The 21,070-nt window shown below is 35.0% G+C and overlaps 1 protein-coding gene across 3 annotated transcripts in view; it reads left to right on the forward strand.

Moving 5' to 3' along the window:
* LOC128995008 (homeobox protein araucan-like) overlaps nt 1-4,105 on the forward strand; it is a 122,927-nt gene extending 118,822 nt beyond the window's left edge. For all 3 annotated transcript variants that reach the window (XR_008490942.1, XR_008490943.1, XM_054419874.1), the window contains one exon: nt 372-4,105. Coding sequence is in view for 1 of the 3 variants with exons in the window: in XM_054419874.1 (XP_054275849.1) it covers nt 372-402 (31 nt within the window). In the remaining 2 variants the exon portion in view is untranslated. The remainder of the gene's footprint in view (nt 1-371) is intronic.
* The last annotated feature ends 16,965 nt before the right edge of the window (nt 4,106-21,070 follow it).

Here is a 21,070-nt window from a genome sequence, read left to right on the forward strand (position 1 = left end):
TAACGAATTGAAGTACTACAATGTAAAACATGCAATCCCATTGTATGGTTTGGCTTGATTATGTTTATTATATCTTGGACCATGTAGGAAGCCCTCTGACTCTGATACTGTTAATGATCGAAAACTGTGTTTAAGAGGATTAAATATGTACAATCAATCGGTGTTTGAGATGAGTGATGTGATGAAAGACTTTAGAAAAAAGTCTAACCACGTGAGCCGCTGCTCCCCATCCTTACGTACAATTCCATTATTGGGATTCGTTACTTACTTTATAGTCATCTATGTTTCTGGATATTCTGCTAGTAGAATTACTATTTAACAACTTGACTGAATATTATCGATTGGATCTCTAATCGTCAACGATGTTTCAGGGGAGAGGACGATTGCTGGGACGACCCGTAGACAGCAGACCTCACCGTTGACGACATCGTCTGCATCGTTTTTGTTCTAGTCTCACGACCACTATCTCAGCTCGTATACGATCACAGTCACTTCTAGATTCGAACCCGCAACCCTCCACACCACAGCTACAGCCTCATATGCACCAGCGATCTCAGATATTCCCCGACGGTTTTGTTCACAATACATGTTTTGTAATGTTGATGTATCGTTGACAGTTTGGAAAGACTGTATTTAGTTCAAATATGCTTACGAAATGTGATAACCGAATATTTGGCAAACGATTTTCTTATGTGCAATAGGTTTGGAACGTCCACAAACTAAGTATTGTTTAATGATCAAATGTTTGTAAGATTTGCATTACTTTTGCAACAAACTGCAGTTCTGGATTACTACCTTTTGATGCCTTAGACAAAACTTGCTGTTTTGGAGTAACTAAAACATATGTTTAAATATTTTGTTTTGGAAAACTAATTGTGAAACACAAAACAAACACAATGACTGTAGTTTGTTGTCGAAAGCGAGCAAACTCTCCGATTCCGTTTCATGCAGTGAGTTTGGTTGTATGTTACTCGATTGTTATCTTTGTAAATATCGTGCAAGGGCAATGTGCAAATGTAAAATGTTTATTGTACATAGTTATCTGCCTATTTATTAGATAAATTTAGGACAATTTTTATCAGAACTAGGCACATTTCCACCGTATATTCTCGACTTTATATTTTTTATATCACAATTTCTGTATGTGTCAGCAATGTTATGTCGTTTGTTGTACGCCACTTTTTCACTAAATACGTTTCAGTGTCATTCTATAGCAGGAGAGGGTGTTTTGGAGTGTATTTTAGAGTTTATTATGAGCTTTTCGAGTCCAAATCCCCTGCCTCGGTTACGAAAATCCCCTGACATTTGGCTACTTACCTTAACCCCGACCCGGCGACCCTCCCTTCAACTGTTGAATTTTTAAACAATGAATTATCGTGGGGTGAATACGGGGGTTGAAACTATTATGGAGTATTTTGTATTTAAATCAATCTCGGCTATGTTGAAACACCTGTTTCATTTTATGCTTTGTGACGCTTAATATTCTATTGTGTAAAACAAATTAATTTTTTTAGTTCAAAATTCGTACGATAAAATTAACACGAATCAAATAGTTGGTGGATTAAATTAGATAGAAATTGTTAGTTTTGTACTCAGATGCTATTTGTAAATGTGCTAATAAATAATATTGTTTTATAATAAAGAGGTCTACGTAGATAGATGGGTTCCGACGGTTTACTCATAAAATGTTAGTAACGTAAATTAACACGAATCGGAAAAAATCTAAGAAACCTGTGTTACTATTTTCAATCAAATTAAAACTACGTTCTTGTAGAATCGCACGATATAAAATAACCCAAACTCCAAAGGAGATGGTTTACCCAAAACCGGTTGAATCAATTAAGCCCGGCCATTCATTCTTCTCAAATTAAATAGACGCCTGTCAAACTTAGACGTCGGCTTTTATTTAGAGCTTTATAATTAGTTCCGACTTGTGATCGCCGCGATCGTAAATCAAAAGGTGTTTGAAATCGTAAATGTCGTAGAATTAAAACGACACGTCGTACATCAATTTATCAGCTGTAGTCGGTAGCCGGGTAGCTATTAGATAATACTGTTGCTTAAGTGGTGTTTAAAACAGTCTAGGCCTGTCTACACCTGATAGGAGTGATTTGGTGAACCCAACTACTTTGCATTGAATCTTAAACATTCGTGCGTCATTTGTAAAAGGTTATAAAATTATCTAGTATGTTTGTGTGTTAAAAATAAGGCATTTTTATTTACTACCGCCTATTATGGGTTATACCATCCACTTTTAACATTATTTATGCTGATGTAGATAAAAGATTCTGCGCACAGAGTTATGTTCAAAAAGTCATTGGTGATATTTATTTTGCCGTACTCCTGTCAACGCTTTACACATTTTTATAGGAACAAAAAAAAGGTGGAATATTAATGTTTGGCTGTAAATTTACTTATTTTTACCTATAAAACAAGAATCCATTATACAAAGGCATACAAAATACAGGATACAGGATACATCCAGCTGTACAATTGTTAAGTTTTCTTGGTGGACGCTTGTGTAGTATTTTTACCATACGTCCATAGCTCAAAAACTAAAATCTTCACCTCAACAATGTCCTAATATATTGGTATACAAATCCATTTGTAATTTCAACAGTGTAAATGTTTTAGTTAAAAAAAGTCCCATTTCAGGATTATTTGTACACTTTTTTCCTTTGACAAACAGTTTTAATACACAGATATGTATCTAACACCTACTACAGTTGGTTTCCATATTGATTCCAACACGTATTGAACAGGAATATTATCACCTATCAGATTTTAGTAGAAAACAAACAGCCGAAGGTCAGATCCAGGATAGGTTTATCAGATTCCGACATGCCAGAATCGACGAAACCACCGCGTGACTCTAAAACATAACAGGAATTTACTAGGATTATTAAGCGCGATCGAGCAAAAAGGTGAACGTGCCGTCGCTACATAATACTTAGCCGTCATGTACATGTTTACACATTGTTTACCTAGCAGAAACAAAGAATTAAAGCCACCGACACGTCATATGATTATAGTAGTTGTGGCGGTCGCCGCCGCGCGGTGTAGCGCTAGTGTCGCATGTTTACATCGTGTTACATTTCTTTTATTGCTTCCGTTACTCGTGTTTACATGTTATTGTTGTGAATAATATATGCGAGTATACAAATGTGTCCCCATTTGTATTGTCCTATAATGGGATAGGATGGATGAAATGTATTCTACTTATCTAAAAATAGCAAGACAAATTTATTTCAAATTCAACAGGATAGTATATGTCATAACACATTTAAATACACAAGGCTGTGCTGTAAAGATGCTGAGCTTTAAAAAAGCTTTTCAAAACTATCGAACTGTTATTGTAACCGGTTTGTATAGTTCGTCTTCTGGCTACAATTTATTTAGTTGATCTGCAATCAGGTTTTTGTTCAGACACAAACAATACAAAAAGAACGATACAAATTCTTTGGTCTCGTAAAAATACTTGGTAAATACTTAATTTCAAGCAGAGCTCATACATATTTTATATTTGTTTCTATTATCTCCAAGTTAGTGTTGTCAACATTCATTTATCCATCGAGGCAGTAATGCTTTCACCTCCATAATTATTGAATTTTTACGTTTAACTTAACTAAATGTTAGGCTACCACGTGAGTTTTAAACTACATCAATGAAAAATTTAATTCCTAGACTATTTCTGTTTCAAATTAAAAACAGGACCTGAAAATACACTCCACCCCTCTAAACTGGTTCAGTGTTTTAATGTCGGCTTAATTTATTGATTCCTACCTTTTTCATTACACACTCAAATTTGAACTTTGTGGTGTATTGTACAAATTAAAATAAGAAATCGCCGTTTTAAATAATAGATGATGTAAATATTTTATTGATTCTCTCAAAGTGAATGTTAAACATGTTCTTAATGTTTGTTTAAATATTTTTGTTTTTGTTGATAATTTGAGAGGTTTTTGTGTTGTATAGTTTTATTCTTCTTCTGTACATATAGACCTAATGACAATTCTACTGTGTGAATATGGTTGAAATTATTATTATATTGTCATTTTGAAAATATTATAATTATTATTGACTTATGATAAATATTATTATAAATAAACGATATCTCGAAATATTTATTTTGATTTCCTTTTATTTGTTTGGTTTAGAATGTATATTTATTTGTATGTTATATACTCATTTCCCCTACCTAATATTCATTTGCTTTCATAAATAAAGTGTTAGCTCTGAAGCTTATTTTACAACTATTACAAACCTATAAAGTTCTCTGTAATACTTTATCAATATATTTTACACACACTGCACTCATTTCTATAGTTATTAATGTGATAGCTGTTGATTTGGGTTAATGTACTTTTAAAATCATTAAGCTTATTGTACACTGTTTGATTATTACAGCCAGAAATTCAAATATAGCACCCAAAATTAAACACATACTTAGTTTCTTGTCCATGTGTATGTTTATAACAAATGTTAACCGTTGTATAAATCATTAAATACATTTTCAATAGATATGGAATTCCTATGGAAAACATAACACAAGAGCCATTTGCTGTATCAGTATTGATGGAGTAGATCCATAATTAAAACACAAATCCCCTAGAATTGAACTCAATAATTTGTTTCTAAGATTTCTATTGTATATTCAAAATGTACAACAGTAGGCCTACAAATTTGATACAGTTGAAACAAAAACTTAACCATTAAAAATTTAAAAAATAACACTATTCATTTAATAAAAGACACATAACAACATCCAACTTGTTACTTTGTGCATTGACTTACACGGATAAGAGTAGGCCTACACATAATAAAATTTTTTATTCGTTTAAAATAATAATTTCCTATTAAAAGAAACAATAAATGGTAGAGGGATTTCAAAATAAAATTAATTGAACATACATAATTTATTTTATGTTATTAAGGGAAACATATTCGGCTTAAATTTGATCCTGGCTCTATCTAAAATAACACAAGAAGGTAAGTAGTTATTTTGATCAGGTTTTGATATTTTATAAGCTCTTTTTTATGTAATTAGACATCAGAAGTAGTACAAAGAAAACTAGAAAACAGAAACATTTAAATTGTGTGCAACATGTTTGTACTTCTTCCATTTCATTGTCAACATTGTGGTGGAACCTCGTATAAGGCAAGATATTGAGAAGATCACTCATGCTGATATGTTTTTAGAGGCATTTAGCTTTTTCATAAAACTCTAAAGAAGCCTACTGCATGTTTAAAATACTACAAAACTACATGAAAAGCCCTCAGAATTTGAATGCCGATTAAACATTTTATTTATTTTTTAACAGAGAAAACGATTCTTGATCATAGATGGATTAGACAGCACCTCTTTTGACTTTGTCCAAACAGTTTTTTCCTACTTATATATAGACCTACAGCATTTCTTATTATTAGCAAGAACGTGTTAGTTAGATAATTAGGTACTTTCCTGTTAAAGGGAACATTCATTATTATCGATGATTTTTTTTCGATATATCGATATTTTTGTTTCCGATCAGATCTATTACAAATTGACAACAACAACTAAGTGATCTTGTTTAGGCTAAAATAGTCTATATGGATTAAGAAATGAAACTGTTCTAAGCTAACCTAACATAACCAACCAAACTTGCTGTACCATTTAAAACTTCCGTTTGGGTTTGATAATAGAAAAGTCAAGTTAAACACGGAATTTTTAAATGTTACAGCAAGTTTGGTTAGTTATGTTAGGTTATTTTTTTAGAACAGTTTCATAGACTGAACAATATTAATTATCGTAGTTGTCAGCTGATATGTTTCAATTTGTTAATATCGATATATCGAAAAAAATCATCGATAATAATGAATGTTCCCTTTAACAGGAAAGTACCGATAAGTATTAGCGTTATAAGTGCATTTATTTAATACAGTTGTTGATTGAACATACACATGTAAAGGGCAACTAGACAACAAACAACTGACAATCACCCTTAGTTATTTATTAACCAATTTATGTATCTGATTACTTAGTTTATTTTTGCAAAATCGAGAACCAAAATCAGTTAGAAAAAAGACACTCTAACTTACTGTAAACTTAACACCACTACCAATGTTTATTTAACCAAAAACTAATAAAAACATAACCAAAATGTTTAAGGATAACATTATATTTGAATACATCCGAACACGTTTTAGTATTTCAGAATTTCACCTAGGCACATTCAAAGCAGGATCCAAGGATGTTCATTAATTAAAATTTTTATCTAGTAATGAGTGTGAATGGGTAAGTATTTTTTTAGCAGATCAGAGAGCCCATGAAGTCGCCCAGCATTTCGCCCGGAGGCGGTCCGAGGACTCAAGGACATCCAGTATCAGGTAATTAATTAAGGACTCGTCCTGCCGCCCTTTATCAAACGATCGGTCCTTATCTCGGGGTAATATAGGGTTAGGGACATCCCATTCACCCTCTTATACAAACATATCCTTTTAGTCCCGACAAAAAACCAACGAGACAACCCGACCTCAGGGCGACCAGTTAAATCGACGTTTTACTGTAAGTTTTAAAAAGGATTCTCTGAGGTACGTACGTTGACGTTTATGAATGTAGGAGTATGTATTAGAAGCGTAGTTGGTGAAGTATATTGCAGTAATGAGTGGAATATACGAAAATTTAGGTCGATAGAGCTAATTGCCTAGCCTTCTTCCATAGAATAACTACATTGAACATTGCTACATGTGCATATCGAGATTAGGTTATCTACAAGTATCTACTATCAATTATTATCTTGTAATAATAATTTGTAGTTAAGGTTTAAATTTGTATGCATCCTTATATTGGCAATCTGACACATACCGTCTCCTATTAGTTTGTCAACTACCCTTAGCATGGGTAATCAGTGAGAGTAAACTAGGATATTTAATGAGAAGAATAACAAAATAAGCAATACACTCATCTCCATTCATACTTGGCTTAAAATACCTACTTTTTATGGTCATCATTTAATAAGAAAGTATTAATAACTTTTTAAACTGGAATTTTCACAGCAGTGAGGGAAGGTGAATGTTTTGTTTAGAGTTAAAAGTACTACAACATACTAAATCTTAAGGAAACTTGTTCGGGCGCTTTTCTTAAAATCCATTCATATTTTGCGCTATTTAATGGCCAATGGGGTATTTATCGTTTTTATCCTTTTTATTTAATCACCCTTTTTACTACGCTGTGTGTATGTGTTAAGTGTTACCATGTTTTACAGACTACACATGTTGTCCGATTTTGATTAAATTCGGTAATTGGGTACTTGATATTATTTATCATGGAAATACTAATCCATGGTATCTTCAGACTTTTTATGTTAAGAAATTTTAACTTTTAGTGTTGATTCTTCTATACTGCAGGCTACTCTAATTTCATTAAACCCGCCCTTCATGTACCAAACACGATCTAATGTTTTGTCTTCAAACGTTCCATAAGTATGATGAAGCAAGTTGGATCTATAACAACCACTGTTGACAGTTCTTTTGTCAACTTGGAGTTAAAAGTGAACATAGTGCAATATGACACCGACAGATTGTGCTGATGTCGAATTTTAACCCTCCTATTGTTGTTATTTGAAAGTCTCTGACAGAAATAATGTTGTTAACAATAGGATGTTAGACGTGCTAATTAAAAGTTTGGAATGACAAAACCCTTTGAAAATAGTATACTACTTAAATCGTTCATCCAATTACCATTTGCAGTTTGGAATAACAAATACAGTAACTTAGTTCAATTGAACAACCAAAAGAGTGTGCTGTAAATAATACCATTTTCCATTTAAGTAATAATTCCGAACAGAAAGAACAACTCATTGTATCTAGATTATCATCAGCTCTAGTAGAATTAACAAATTAAAAAATAAAATATATCTTCAGAAGTGTTAGTAGCGTATTCAAATATGTTTGGTAAAACAATTGTTGCAGCTCGTCCTTATGGATCAAACTCAGTATCCAAAATCAATGACAAAATTAAGTAGTAGTTTACTTTAGCTAAGTCACACTATTCAACTTAAGGCCTCATAAAATAAATATTATTTTGATTAAAATTTAGTATTTAGTCATTTTATCTAAAAAAAAAAAAAAAAAAAAACACTACAGTTACACGCACCACTTACCCATTATAAGGGTTGTTGATAAGCTAATGGAAGCAAGCACGTTGTTGATAACTTTTATTTAGAGTAGCATATTAGTAAATTATATAAAGAAAAATGTTTTAGAACTACAACCATTAAAGTATATTTCGTACCTAGGGCCGAAAATGAGGTTTTGCCGGCTCGAGATAGTTTTTAAAAGTCGAGAACTTAAATCGATCGAGAGCTGCAAAACCATTTCGGTCCGTGGTACGAACGTTATTTTTCACCACACTATACCCTATTACCACTATTCACCACTATAATAATGCACACTGATAGTCAACACAACTACAACTTTAAGGTTATGTGAAGAAATAATTTGAGAAATCAGCAACAATAAAAATAAATAGTTGCTAGGCAACGGTGATAATAACGCAATTCTATTGCAATGCTATGGATTTTGATTGTGTACTATTTAAAATGCATTCATGTTTTAAGTAAACGGACAGCTTATTTTGCGGCCCGGGGCTGTAAAAACCTGCTCGGTCCCCAAATTACGATGACAGCTGGCATGGCCAGCAAAACGTAACTTTCAGCGACCAATTAACGTATGTAATACAGCCAAAAACATCATAGTGTGGTGAAAAATCCCTTTCAAATATCAATTACTTCTTTTCCATTATCAACATGTTGTATTTGTAATCCGTTTCCCAACAATATATTTTGTAAGTAACTTATGATAAAAGTCAACTTTCATAATTGATAACTAACGGGAACGGGAAAGTATGTAGGATGTTTTGGATTGGAGGCAAACTCCTATGCGGCCGTACCAGTGGTGGATGTCGAGCCAGATGCTTGCGATATTAAAATGCCAAGGACCTCCGAAGGACTGGCGATACCCAGCCTCGTGGCCACTAAACATGTCAAGAGAAACAGTTTACATACACCATGGTTACTATTTGAACCAATATTTCATAATTGTTCACTGTCCTGAGGTAAAACTTGTAATTTTCTGTTGTTTTGACGAGTTTAAGTGAGGAAGTGGTTTATGTATTGATTAAATGTGATTTATTGTATTATTCCAATTTCTTATTTTATACGATAAAGGAAAAACACCCCAATGTATAACATTTTCCCAATTGGTTCAGCAGCTTTTTAACAGAGGAAGTGAGTCAACGTAACAAATCAATATTGATTTAAACACATAAATTAATTAAGTTAGATAAGTGTGTGTGCTTGTATGTCAAGATTTGAATGAATAGTATTTTGGCCTCTGGTGACATAAAAATTAAAAAGGAAATCGGTCCCGGGTCTATGTCTTATCGTGCCCTAGGCTAATTGCGTCTACCCTAAAGGAGAATTCGGGAAAATTTAAACAAAATAAATATCAGAAATCTTTATAATGCTTCGGTGAAAAAAAACAACAAAAATCTTGATTCGCAGAACAAATAGAAACATCGCACTGCAAATTTACTAACCATTTAGAACGGTTAAAACACTCTCTACCAACTTGATGTCACTTTCCAATCATCTCTGACAGCTTGGTAAAACATTGAAGTTTACAAAAACAAACAAAACAATTTACTAAGCTGTCCTGTGATATTGATTGTCGAAATCGACCATTTATTATGCATGTATGGCGGTTGTGGCTGTGCCATGAAAGCCAATGTCCACTCAGATATTCTATAGCCTGAATATCTCTGGGAGATCATCGTAAAGCATTCCCTATTGTTATTTTATTCAGACTCAAGCCCAGTTATTGATACACACACGCTGCGATTTGTCTTTACATTCGCGACACTGGTTTCTGTGGTTTCTGCTATTTCCGACGAACGCGCCTCGGTAAAAATATGGTTGCGCATTTTGCGTATCAAGTATTTTCTCTTAAATATTTCGTGATATTAATTTGTAAAGAGACATTTGTGAACAAATTGATTTGGAAAAAAACGTGCTGTAAGCAACTTTTCCGTAAGCTAAACTGAACACTGAATACTATAGAATAAGTAAAAAAAACTTAGCTTCAAATGGAGACTTGCAGAACACTGCTAATTGAGCGAATCGATTCGAACCACATCTCTCTTCATGGACGACGATTTGACGCTGATAAACCGAACTGAATAAGACAATTATGTATATATATATACGTAAAAAAACATATACTTTACAAACTTAAATCATAAAAGCTTACATTCACTTAGTTTTTACCACACTGGACAAATGAGTTTACAAACTTTTTGCTACTCTCTGCCATTTGTCATTTCAATGATTCGACAAACTATTTTAGCGAAGAAGGTTATATAGTCTAAGTAAATTTTTCGTATGTTTACGAATTCTTATGATAATTTGCCATTGCAATTAGATCGTACCAAATAATATTTTACATTAGGTCAGTTATGCTGATAAACAAAACTAAATTGCATACTTATAATCTGATAAAATAAAATTATACTCTATATATTGATCATTTACTCCGGTACAATCAAGAGCAAGATAATTCCAGGTTTTAGCCACAAACCAAATTATAAACTCCAAACTACAGCTTCGACACAAAATCAAGATTAATTATAGCTGTTAATAAAGCAAATGACTTCAGTTGCAATATAAAATTAAATGCATTAACAACATACAAAGACAAAATACCTTCTTGTGGTCCGGAGTAAATAAATATAACTTCAGTAACACCGGTGCTTATTTAGATAAACGTTTACCGTAGGAACAATTTACCTGCAAAGAACAGCTCAAATGGCTAATATCAAACACGTGTTTTGACATAAACGAATTTCTCTTCAACATTTTTCTTTGAAACATCCGTAAACAGATTCAGAAGCTGAGAATGAATGAGAAATCGGTAACAGGATACGCGTTGGCTCCTGAACTCCTCGGTCCTCCTTCATCCTGCGCCATAGGAGGTTGACTCGTTTTATTTAGTTCCATTGCGTATGACAAAAAGCTGTTGTGAAATCCGAAATACGACGGTCGCATTAAAACGTCATACCTTTATTCGAATATTTAAATATGATGTATTTGCCGAGGGCCAAGTGAATATTTAATATTATAAATCTAGGGAACAGCACTGGGGGACATTCCTGCACTCTGGGAGCCGAAACTACAGGGGGGCTACCGCGGGGCGCCACGAATATATCGTCAGGAAATTAGGAGACCATTCATTGCAGTACACGCTTGACGACACGGGCCTGATTAGCGCATTAACCGAGGTGCAGAGTTTGTTGACGAACTGTTGACACAAAAAAGGTGTTGCTTAAAGAGAAACGTCTCGACAATTTTGTGTGGACTGCAACAGTAGTCGTAGTTTGCAGTTTTAGCTATTATTTAAGTAGTGGGTAAGTATTGGGACTTTGTGAGAAATAAAAGCTCCAAATACATCAAATCTTGTGAGTAACCCAGGGTTTGAACCCATCCTATCACACCGAAGTACAAACACTAACATTCGTACCAGCAACACACCCAACGTTGAGGTTAAAGTAGTACAAAAATGACATGATTTTTAGTGTGATTAACTCCTTCGGTATTGGTTGAGGAACAGAGTTTGTCAAGACAAGGACACTAAATGACAGAGAATTCCGATTTGTTAGTACCAAAGGTATGATGAACATTCTAAGAACTGCATATATTGGTGGAAAATTAATCCTAGAGGATGATAAAAAGATTTGTTATGATTAGATAGCTCCAGGGTTCCTAATTTGCTATTATATATAGCGAAATATCCAGGGTTTGTAGAAAAATATGATAGTTAACTATAAAAATGGTTTTGTTGGCGTTAAGTAAACAACTTCAACTTTGTATGAATCACAGGTCTAAAAAATTAAATTTGTCAATGTGAGAGAAAGGCTGTACACAGAAAAGTAGATAAATTGACATAAAATACAAGTTGATTGCCTCAAATAAATCTTACTAGGTGAACCCGTGCGAATTCGCACGAATAATTTCTTTTTGCTGCTCAGTAGGCTCGAACGGAGCTCATCATGCTGAAAACTTTCACGTATGGATTAATATTAACCAAATGTTGAGTCAAAATGTGCATGAGTTCAGTGCTACAAGAACCATTAGCTTTGTTTAGCATTCTTTCATGAACAGTGGTTTCGACGTCGTAGATATAAATTTGGGCATATGTGGGATGCTCCCCTTCTGACGGTTGAAAGGTGCCAATTGAGTGACAAATTGTGTCGTGCACCTTATACATGAAAGGCCATACACCGTTATGTTCTTCAATTTTAGCTCGAGTGCTGACCATTGCGAGCGCAGAGTTGTACAATCTAATGTTCTCTTCGTAGTTTCTGCTCAAATGATTTGCTCTATTTAGTAGGCTCTGGATGTAGTAGCTTTCGTGGTGTGGTGGTAGATTCACCTTTCCTCTATGTCAGCAGGATAAAAATCCTTCGCCTCGTCCTCTTTGTTCTTCTTTACAATGTAGCAAACCACATTTCTGACATTTTAATGCCATCTCGCCAAGTGAATGCTGCTGAGTTCTTGTATTTGTCAGTGTAATTTTGTAAGTACACGTTGCCACTAACTGTTCCAGCTCCTCGTCTGGGCTCCTTACGTTTTGCATTGCTTGCCGTATAGTGACTCGCCTTGTCCGACCGGCAATATTTCTTTGTCGTCGGGTCCTTGGCATGTTTACACGAAAATAAAATGTAAAACTTTTCTCCCGTCGTGTCCTATAGGTAACTTCTTTGCCGGGTTTCTAATTATTTTTAAAAACATGTAAACTGTTTACATTTCAAAACCAAACAAAACAGCTGGGATTTTTTTAAACTAATGTATTGACATCTGTTTCAGAATATAATAACATTAAAATCAATCACAATGTTATCCTTATGGAAGGAACTTTGAGGGAAGTCCTGAAGTCCACACCCTTAAAAAGAAATATTTCGAAAATCTAAATCCAGTTTGCACATCTACACACATAGACGAACATTTTGGTATATAATATGTGGGGTTAAATTTTAAAACAAAAAAGCCTTGTTGTTCACAAAGTTTCATGTCGCGTATTAAATATATAGATGATAGAAGAGACAAATAAATTGGATGAATAAACTGTTCACACACAAAACAATAGCGATAAACAATTAAATAGCAAAACAATAGAGTTACAGTAGTAAAAAACCCGTTTGGATTGAACGTTAGATATGAAAGGATGCATGATTTTAAAATGTGCTTAGCATGGGAAGAAAACTCTAGATCTGTGAATCAATTTGTCCCAGTTTATTATCAAATTTAACTGAGATTTTGTCCATGAAGACGGTGACGCTTCACTAATTGTTTAAACACTGTAACAAGTCAAAAATCATGAATGAATCTGAGCATTTGAGTACCAGGGGCTAACCAAGTTACTAGTCTATTATCTTTGACAAGTAAAAATTGTAAACAATTATAAACAAGACGTTCTACAGGTGAGTTTCCAGCAAGACACCGTCCACAAATACACATCAACAATCTGGCACAAAATCTACCCAAACTAGGAAGTAGGGTGGTTGTTGGCGACAGTTTAGTGATGTTATCAGTTAGGCAGGGCCAGACTCAAGGTCGTGATAAGACCATTCAGCAGACCCCGACCAATTAGTTCTGAAAGACCTTCCGTTGAAATACGATGTCCACGGGTCCGTCGCCGTTTTATGGGGTTTACGCCTAAACGAAGCTGATCCTATCGTTGTGAAGTAGTAAAACTCTTTTGTCTACGGAGCTCGTTTGTTAAATTTAGTCCAACGAGGTTGTGTGGGTAAAACCTGCTGTTGGAAATCTTCAAAATAAATGTCTACAGTGTGGATTTGAACAGTTGTAGGCCAGAAGCTCTAGAAGAAGTGGAGCCAGACACCTCAGTCAACATGTCTGCTACATTTTTTGGTGTACCTACCAAGTTTCTAGATTTTATAATACAGAATAGTTCAAAGATTTTTTTAGTTTGCAATAAATAAAAGTAGTTCAAGCTCCAAATTTTAGCTGGCAAAACAGACCTTCTTTAGTTTGAAATACGTTTTGGTAGCAAACTTTCAGGCTTTCTATTTTAGCAGGCAGAATAAACATTCGAAGAAACTTTTAATCTTAGCACATGATGGTAGGCGATCAAAGAAACTTTGAAATCGGACACATTTTGGTACCTATAAATGAAAATATATTGCTTTACTGTTTGCTATAACTCTATTTTGAGTTACTGATAGAGCTTGCTGACGCTACATATCTTTCGTTCTAACTTTTCAAATATGTAAATTGAAAAATACGACTCTGTTAAACTATAGCGACAGTTATGACTTTATCAGGGACGACAACATGGCAAACTAAGAGAGTGGATAGTACTTGAATTGTTTCACACTTTGAAACACACTAAACTAACAAGATTTGAGTAAAAAGATTACAAAGCATTGTCCTAGGTAGATAGTATACTTCATTACCTCACACCAGTGAAATAAGATATCACACAGTGAAGCCAGCTAAATTTAGTAACATTTAACCGCTTCATACCACCAATAATCCCAACGCCCTCAACTGAATGACGGATGTCCAACAAATTCCTCAGAGATCTCGCCAGAGAGGTGCAGTGTGCAGTGTACAATAGGCTTTGTGGCCAGTTTACTGTTGTAGCTGAGGCATTGTGATGGTGATGGGCTCCTGATGGATTACTCCTAGTCGCAACTAGGTGGCCGACCCCGGGGCTGCAGTTCTCCAAATTGTAAACACGGCCTCCGCCACCTAGGAGGGCGATGTTTACCCAACACAGCTGGATACGCAGGAGAAGATTCTATTAGCGAATCCTGGGACACCTCAATAACTCCTGGCAACACAGTTCGTTTCCTAGAACATCCTAATGTATGTGGAATCAGAGTACAATGTTTTGGCAGCAGGATACAAGGCTCTAGTGAGAGAAGATTGTATAAGCGAACTCTCGAAAACTTCAATAACTCCTGACAAAATTTGTGTTTTCAAGAACATCCTTTTACAAACCTAACTCCACTATGTCATATTAGGGTAGCATATTTTAAGGCCTCCTGCGTACAGATTATATTGATGTTTAAGCAACAGGCTAAGAGGCTTTAGCGAGAGAAGATCTTTAAGAGAACTTTAGAAAACTTCAATAACTCCTGACACAGAGTGTGTTTTTAAGAACACCCTAATACACACCTGATTCCACTATATTAGTGTACAATATTTTAAGGATTCCTACGTAAAGATTATATTGATGTTTCAGCAGACTAAGAGGCTCTGACGAGAGAACATTGTATAAGCGAACTCTAGGAAGCTTCAAAAACTCCTGACACAGAGTGTGTTTCCTAGAATACTCTCCTAATTGAACAATAGTATGAGTAGATTTTGGGGTGAAATACTTTGACTGTGGATGTTGGGTTTAAGGTAGACTTCCCATGTACTAACATGGACAAGTTGTAGCAAATTTCTTATAATACATGAACTCCTCACAGAGTGCACTGCTGGTAAAATTATATTTATCCTTCAGTTTGTGGTATTTTTATAAAAGATATTATGTTACGATATTTTTCCCTTCAGTTAAAGTATAAAGTAAGAGTTTGTTAGTGTAAGGATTTAGCTACATTGTTAATTAAAAGTATGTGTCCAGGAAAATTAGCCCAGAAGGTATACTCACGATTTTTTATACTGATATTTCTTCCTAATATTGCACTTCTCATTATAAATATTAGAGAGAAGCTAAACTATAACTAGAGTACTTATGTTCCTCCCTGGAACTCTAATTTTATCAGTAAATCTAAAAAATTATATTTTTAGCATCATTAGCCAGTAAGTGTTATTTTAATATAGCTGTTATATGAATAATATTCGAGGTAAAACATATTGCAAACAATTATGTTATACAAGAAAGAATAATTTTAAAAAAGTCCGACGACTTTTTTAGTTTTGCAGGTAGAAAAGTATCCTACAAGTAATACCCAAAATAATCCAACAAACTTTCAACTAAATTTTTTACAATTATTAGCAAAATACATAATTGTCTTTGCAAGGAAATTTAACTAAATGAACATAGAAAGTGTCAATGAGAGAACTAGAGTAATTCCTGAATGACGGAGCAAAGACTTTTCCGGCTTCTTAGCAACAAATGCAATTTGGCTGTTGACGCTTGGCTTCCCGCTAGTTGATGTTGACTCGTGATGTAAAATTACTGATCTGTTCAACAGGTCACTTGACGAACAAACTTTGTCAACTTAAACTACCACTTGACCGGCTTCAAACTTTCTCTTTGCTTCTTTCGACCCTCTGCTTTTCTTCGCCCAACCCGAACATGTGAGCATATACGTTAATCAATTACGGAGTGGAGCAAGTATCGACTGTCTTTAATGATCTCTGATCTTTTAATTATTTACAAAACGAAGTACCTACTTAGTATTATATTATTTGTTATATATATATTATATTTTCAGAACTCAACCAGAACTAGTACCAGAAGACAACGGTATCAACCAATCTCTTCAACGGGTAACTAAACCTATAAAGCATGACTCAATAATAGACTACTGAACTGATTTCATACGTTTAAACCTTCACTTTCAAAGACATTTTTTTACATCACTCCGTATACAATAGCATGGAAACAACTAAGTTAAATTGTTACATCGTAGTGCATTTGAAACAGCGTTTTTTTTGTTTTTTTTTTTCAAAAAGAGGTAGAAATCTTATTCACAGAAACCCCGCGTTTTAATCACAAAGTTCTGTTTTTTTGGTTTCACTAAATATGTAAACATTCAAGTTATACCTTTACGCAAAGGCGCAATGAAAATAACGAAATATTTTCGTTCTCGTGGAGTTCGTCGAAATCCTACCCATTGAACCCACTAGAGCGAGTACCACAACACAAAGCTATCAGCGAAGAGGACGAAATATTTGTTTTATATCAAAGAAGTACTTTTAAAACTTATTAAATAACCAGTGTGAGTACTAGAACTGACAATTGTTAAGCTAGGTTGACCACATTTTTGTTTCTGAATCAAAGAGCACTTCTGCAATCCCATTCACTATCAATCAAAGCGAACAAAGTATTTTTGGTAGACCTATCGAAGAAATGCGGTGCAAACCCCTTAGCAAAGCCGGAGCGAGTACAAACACAATCAATGGAGGAAATATATTCTCAGTATCGCCTAAGTACGTTGCAGTCCCATTCACGGACCCAACGAGAGCAAGTACCAACTCAAAGGTATCGAGGCGGCGGTCAGACTAAAATACACCCCGCCTCTCCCGACAAGACATAAGCGGATGTTATAGAAATGAAATTATGTGCATTGGAACTTATGTTTCTATTAAGGTATTACTCCCGGAATATATAAATAGCGGCTGACAGGCGAGACCGGCCGCCGCTGGCCGCCGAGCCCCCACGGAGCTCGCGAGGGGGCCGGCGAAGAAGCCCCCGAAATTATTTAAGGCCAGAAGAGAGCCACATAAACAAACAATCTGACCGGACAAAAACTGTTGGTTTTGACGTGGATGATTAACGCGAGTGTTGTGCCATAAAGAAGCGCCTGGTAATGAAGACACCCGCGCTCAGGCGCCGCTGCTGATGTGCGCCACTTGGGTAAATTGAATTAAATTTTGAACAGATTTGTTCATGTCATAACTTCAGTGGAGGGTTGCCTTAAGATAGACGGGGGTTTCGCTGATAAACCTTAAATGTCTGGACATGCCTTTGGTTTAAAGTAGATTCTGGAACGCAGGGGGAAATGAAATTGTGGCATTTGAAGTTAGTTACGTTGTGGATACTACCGTAGATTAAAAGAGTATACACCTTTAATCTATGACACTGGGGGAGCGAGCTGGTCTACTAGTAGTGAAACTAGTAGTGGTCTACTAGTAGTGGTTAGAGCGCGGGACTCTGGTTCCTGGGGTTCCGGGTCCGAATCCCGCCAAATCACCAATGGATTTGATCTAAGTGATCATGCCGCAACCCCTAGGTCTAGCCTGAACAATTCCGGACTCGTGCCTAGCGTACTAGGACGAAAAAATCTATGACACTACCACAGGATTAAGAGTAGACTTTAATCTACTCTTAACTCAACTGACTATAATACTGTCTTGAATCTAAATTAATTTATTTCTTCCCTCTTTTGTTTCAGGAGGAACTTATGGTTTGGTTGATTAGTACTGTATTTGTTTTTAATGCAATGCAATATAATGATTTTTTTGGTGTTGTGATGGAGAAACTTAATCTTTATAGGTGAGGCCTATAGCGGGGAGTATATAAACTAGTATTTTCATTTGATTCCAATTCTGACATTAGTTCTTTAATTTAGGGTTCCTTAGTTAATTTAGCTTTGGAAACCTATTGAAGCTTATGAGTTTTTTGCGACTGGGAGTCTTCTATGAAACTTTGCCACATTTGCAGACGTTTCTGTGCTGTTACAGCTTGTTGCTGCCGTATAAGACGATTGGTAAACAAATAAATGCTCTCCCTAACTTTTTTATTCAAAATGGACGTATGATTAGGGCCTGTTTACCTTTTCTCCTTCTCCACTTTTGCAGACTCGTTGTCACTGCTGCTGTAAGACCATTTGTAACCCAGGTCCAGTGTGGAGACTCCCCGGTGCTGCGGACCCCATACCGAGTCCTCCATTCAGCCTCTGTACCTAGCCAACAAAAAGTGATATAATTAATAGTAGACGTTATCCTCTTGTATCTCCTCGTCCTGCAAATAGGAGTGGCGACATCCTTCGACTAATCCTTCGATTTATGTTGGATGTAGGTTCTGAACGAAAGTTATGGTGGGGATAGATTGGAGAATATTTGTGTTTTGAGGACCTGGAATTCGAATTTGTTGTGCATGAGCTTTAGAGATGAAATATTGTACATTCGTACGAGCTGCTATACCCACGAGAAGAGGACGCGGAAGAGAGTAATGCTGTTTAAATTTAATCGCCACTTAGTGTAGTAAAATTATTTTCTTTATGTTAGATAAGGTGTTTAAATGTTCTGGGCAACCATTACAGTATAAGATTAAGTAGCCTATTATGTTTTGTTACCGGTGCTGATGTGTGTTTAAAAATATTGTAGTTCTATGATTTCATTTGAAAAGATAAACCTATTTAAAAGTTTGGACCTACTTACTTTCGAAACCCTACTTATATTTTATGTCAATAGATTATAACAACAAACTACAAATTTAAAACAAACCTAAATGTAGTAATAAAATTAATCAAGTAATTTTGATGCTACTTGAAAAGATGTTTAACCTTAATTCTTTAACTTTTATCATAGCTCTTTACTCATAGCTTACTTTATAAATTGCTAAGAAAACTGTTTGATAATATTGTACACAACAGTAGTACCTTTCTTTAATTGAAATGATCCTCTTAATATATTCCCATACTAAATTCCACAATGTAAACAAAGCACCATATAGAAACCTCTTGTAAGTAAATAAACAAACTCCTGTAAATTACATAGACCAGCTGTTTCGTTAAATTAATTAAATAATGTAAACAATTGAAATATGTAAGGGGCAGCCCTTTGGAAATCGGTCTGTTGAGCAGAGCCCTTTGGAAATTCTTTCATACCAATAATTAATTTTAAAAATTTAACTAAGCTTCATTTGATGTAAGATACGCATATTTTTATTTGGTTTTGACCACAAATTTAAATATATCACTTTATTAATATAATAAATCAGGTTTTCAGCATTGTATTGGAATTCCAAAATTATCTAATGTAATAATTTGGAATTGATGTAAATGTTAGAAGCTTTGTATTTATATTGAGAGGTTTTATGGATGAAATAACTACATTTTCCTGCGAAGTAAGCTAATTAACGAGAATCATAGATTAGTTTCCACTGTACTTCGAATCTGTAGTTTTTGCGATGGGTAGACTTCAATTGAAGGTTGGTTCAAACCAAGTTTTCCACCTACGACACGACGTCTATGAGTGAAAAATACAATCAGAATTTTCAGTTACGTCTCAGGTTATATTATTGACCAAGGTCCTACTTTGTTCAGTCAAGTAAAGTACTGTATCTGGTTTTGAGAGAACCTATAAAAAGGCCAATTTTCAAGGTTTACGTGGTCTTGGAGGAATGTACTATTTTTCCATCAGTAATCCAAACAGTTTTACAATACCAATCCGTTATTATGATATATTTTAACTATCTTAAATCTAAAGTTTATGTAGCGGATTTCTTGGCAACTTGAGCAATTTTCTTCACATTACATTCTCGTCCCTTCAAGACTCATATCGAGTGGAATCCACACATAAACCACAAATTTTTCAAAAATAAATTTCATTACCAAACCCGCTATTGCCGCACCTCTGAATAATTCAATACAACTTGGATGAAACCACGATAAGGCATTAAGGAGAAACAACTTCCGCTGGGTTGTTCGAATTCGACTCCATCGGTCACCGAGTTCCTGTTATAAACCAAGCGGCCCCGCGCCCCGCGACGACCACGAAAATACTGCCTAATCCCGCAGATTTATGAAGAGGACCCTTTAGAACAGGCTGTGCAGGTTAGTGCCGACGCTAATGGCGTAATAATGGCGAAATTAACCGTTTATTTGACCGCTGTACGCGTGCGCGGCCAAATGGCGCCAAGCGTGCGTAAATTCGCACCTTATAATAGGCTTTAAGTGAGGAGATCAGATTTGAGTTTACGACCTGTAGAGTTTTACATGGGAATAAATGTGCGTTAAATGCTGAGGAGGCAAGCTCGCCTTCGTTAAGGTTTTTAGAGGAGTTTATAATCCTATTATTTTAGTTTTGTTGATTGATGAATTGGCTTTTAATGGAGTTTCTCCACCTATTCATCAGTTTTATAGGTTATTAGAAGGGGTTTTATAGAGCATCTCGCCTTTTCTATTGTGTTTGCAGTTTAATAATTTGGTCCTTTTAGAGGAGTTTTTTCAACCTATTTCATAGTTTCGTTTTTTGTATTTAAGATTTTTAGAAGAGTTTCTCCTTCAACTTAATTTAGTTTAGTTGGTTTGCGGTTGAAATGTTTGGAGGAG

This window comes from Macrosteles quadrilineatus, unplaced genomic scaffold (assembly GCF_028750875.1).
Source record: "Macrosteles quadrilineatus isolate MER2022 unplaced genomic scaffold, UCM_ALF_1.0 Scaffold_5__1_contigs__length_97177068, whole genome shotgun sequence".
In the NCBI taxonomy this organism is placed as follows: Eukaryota; Metazoa; Arthropoda; class Insecta; order Hemiptera; family Cicadellidae; genus Macrosteles; species Macrosteles quadrilineatus.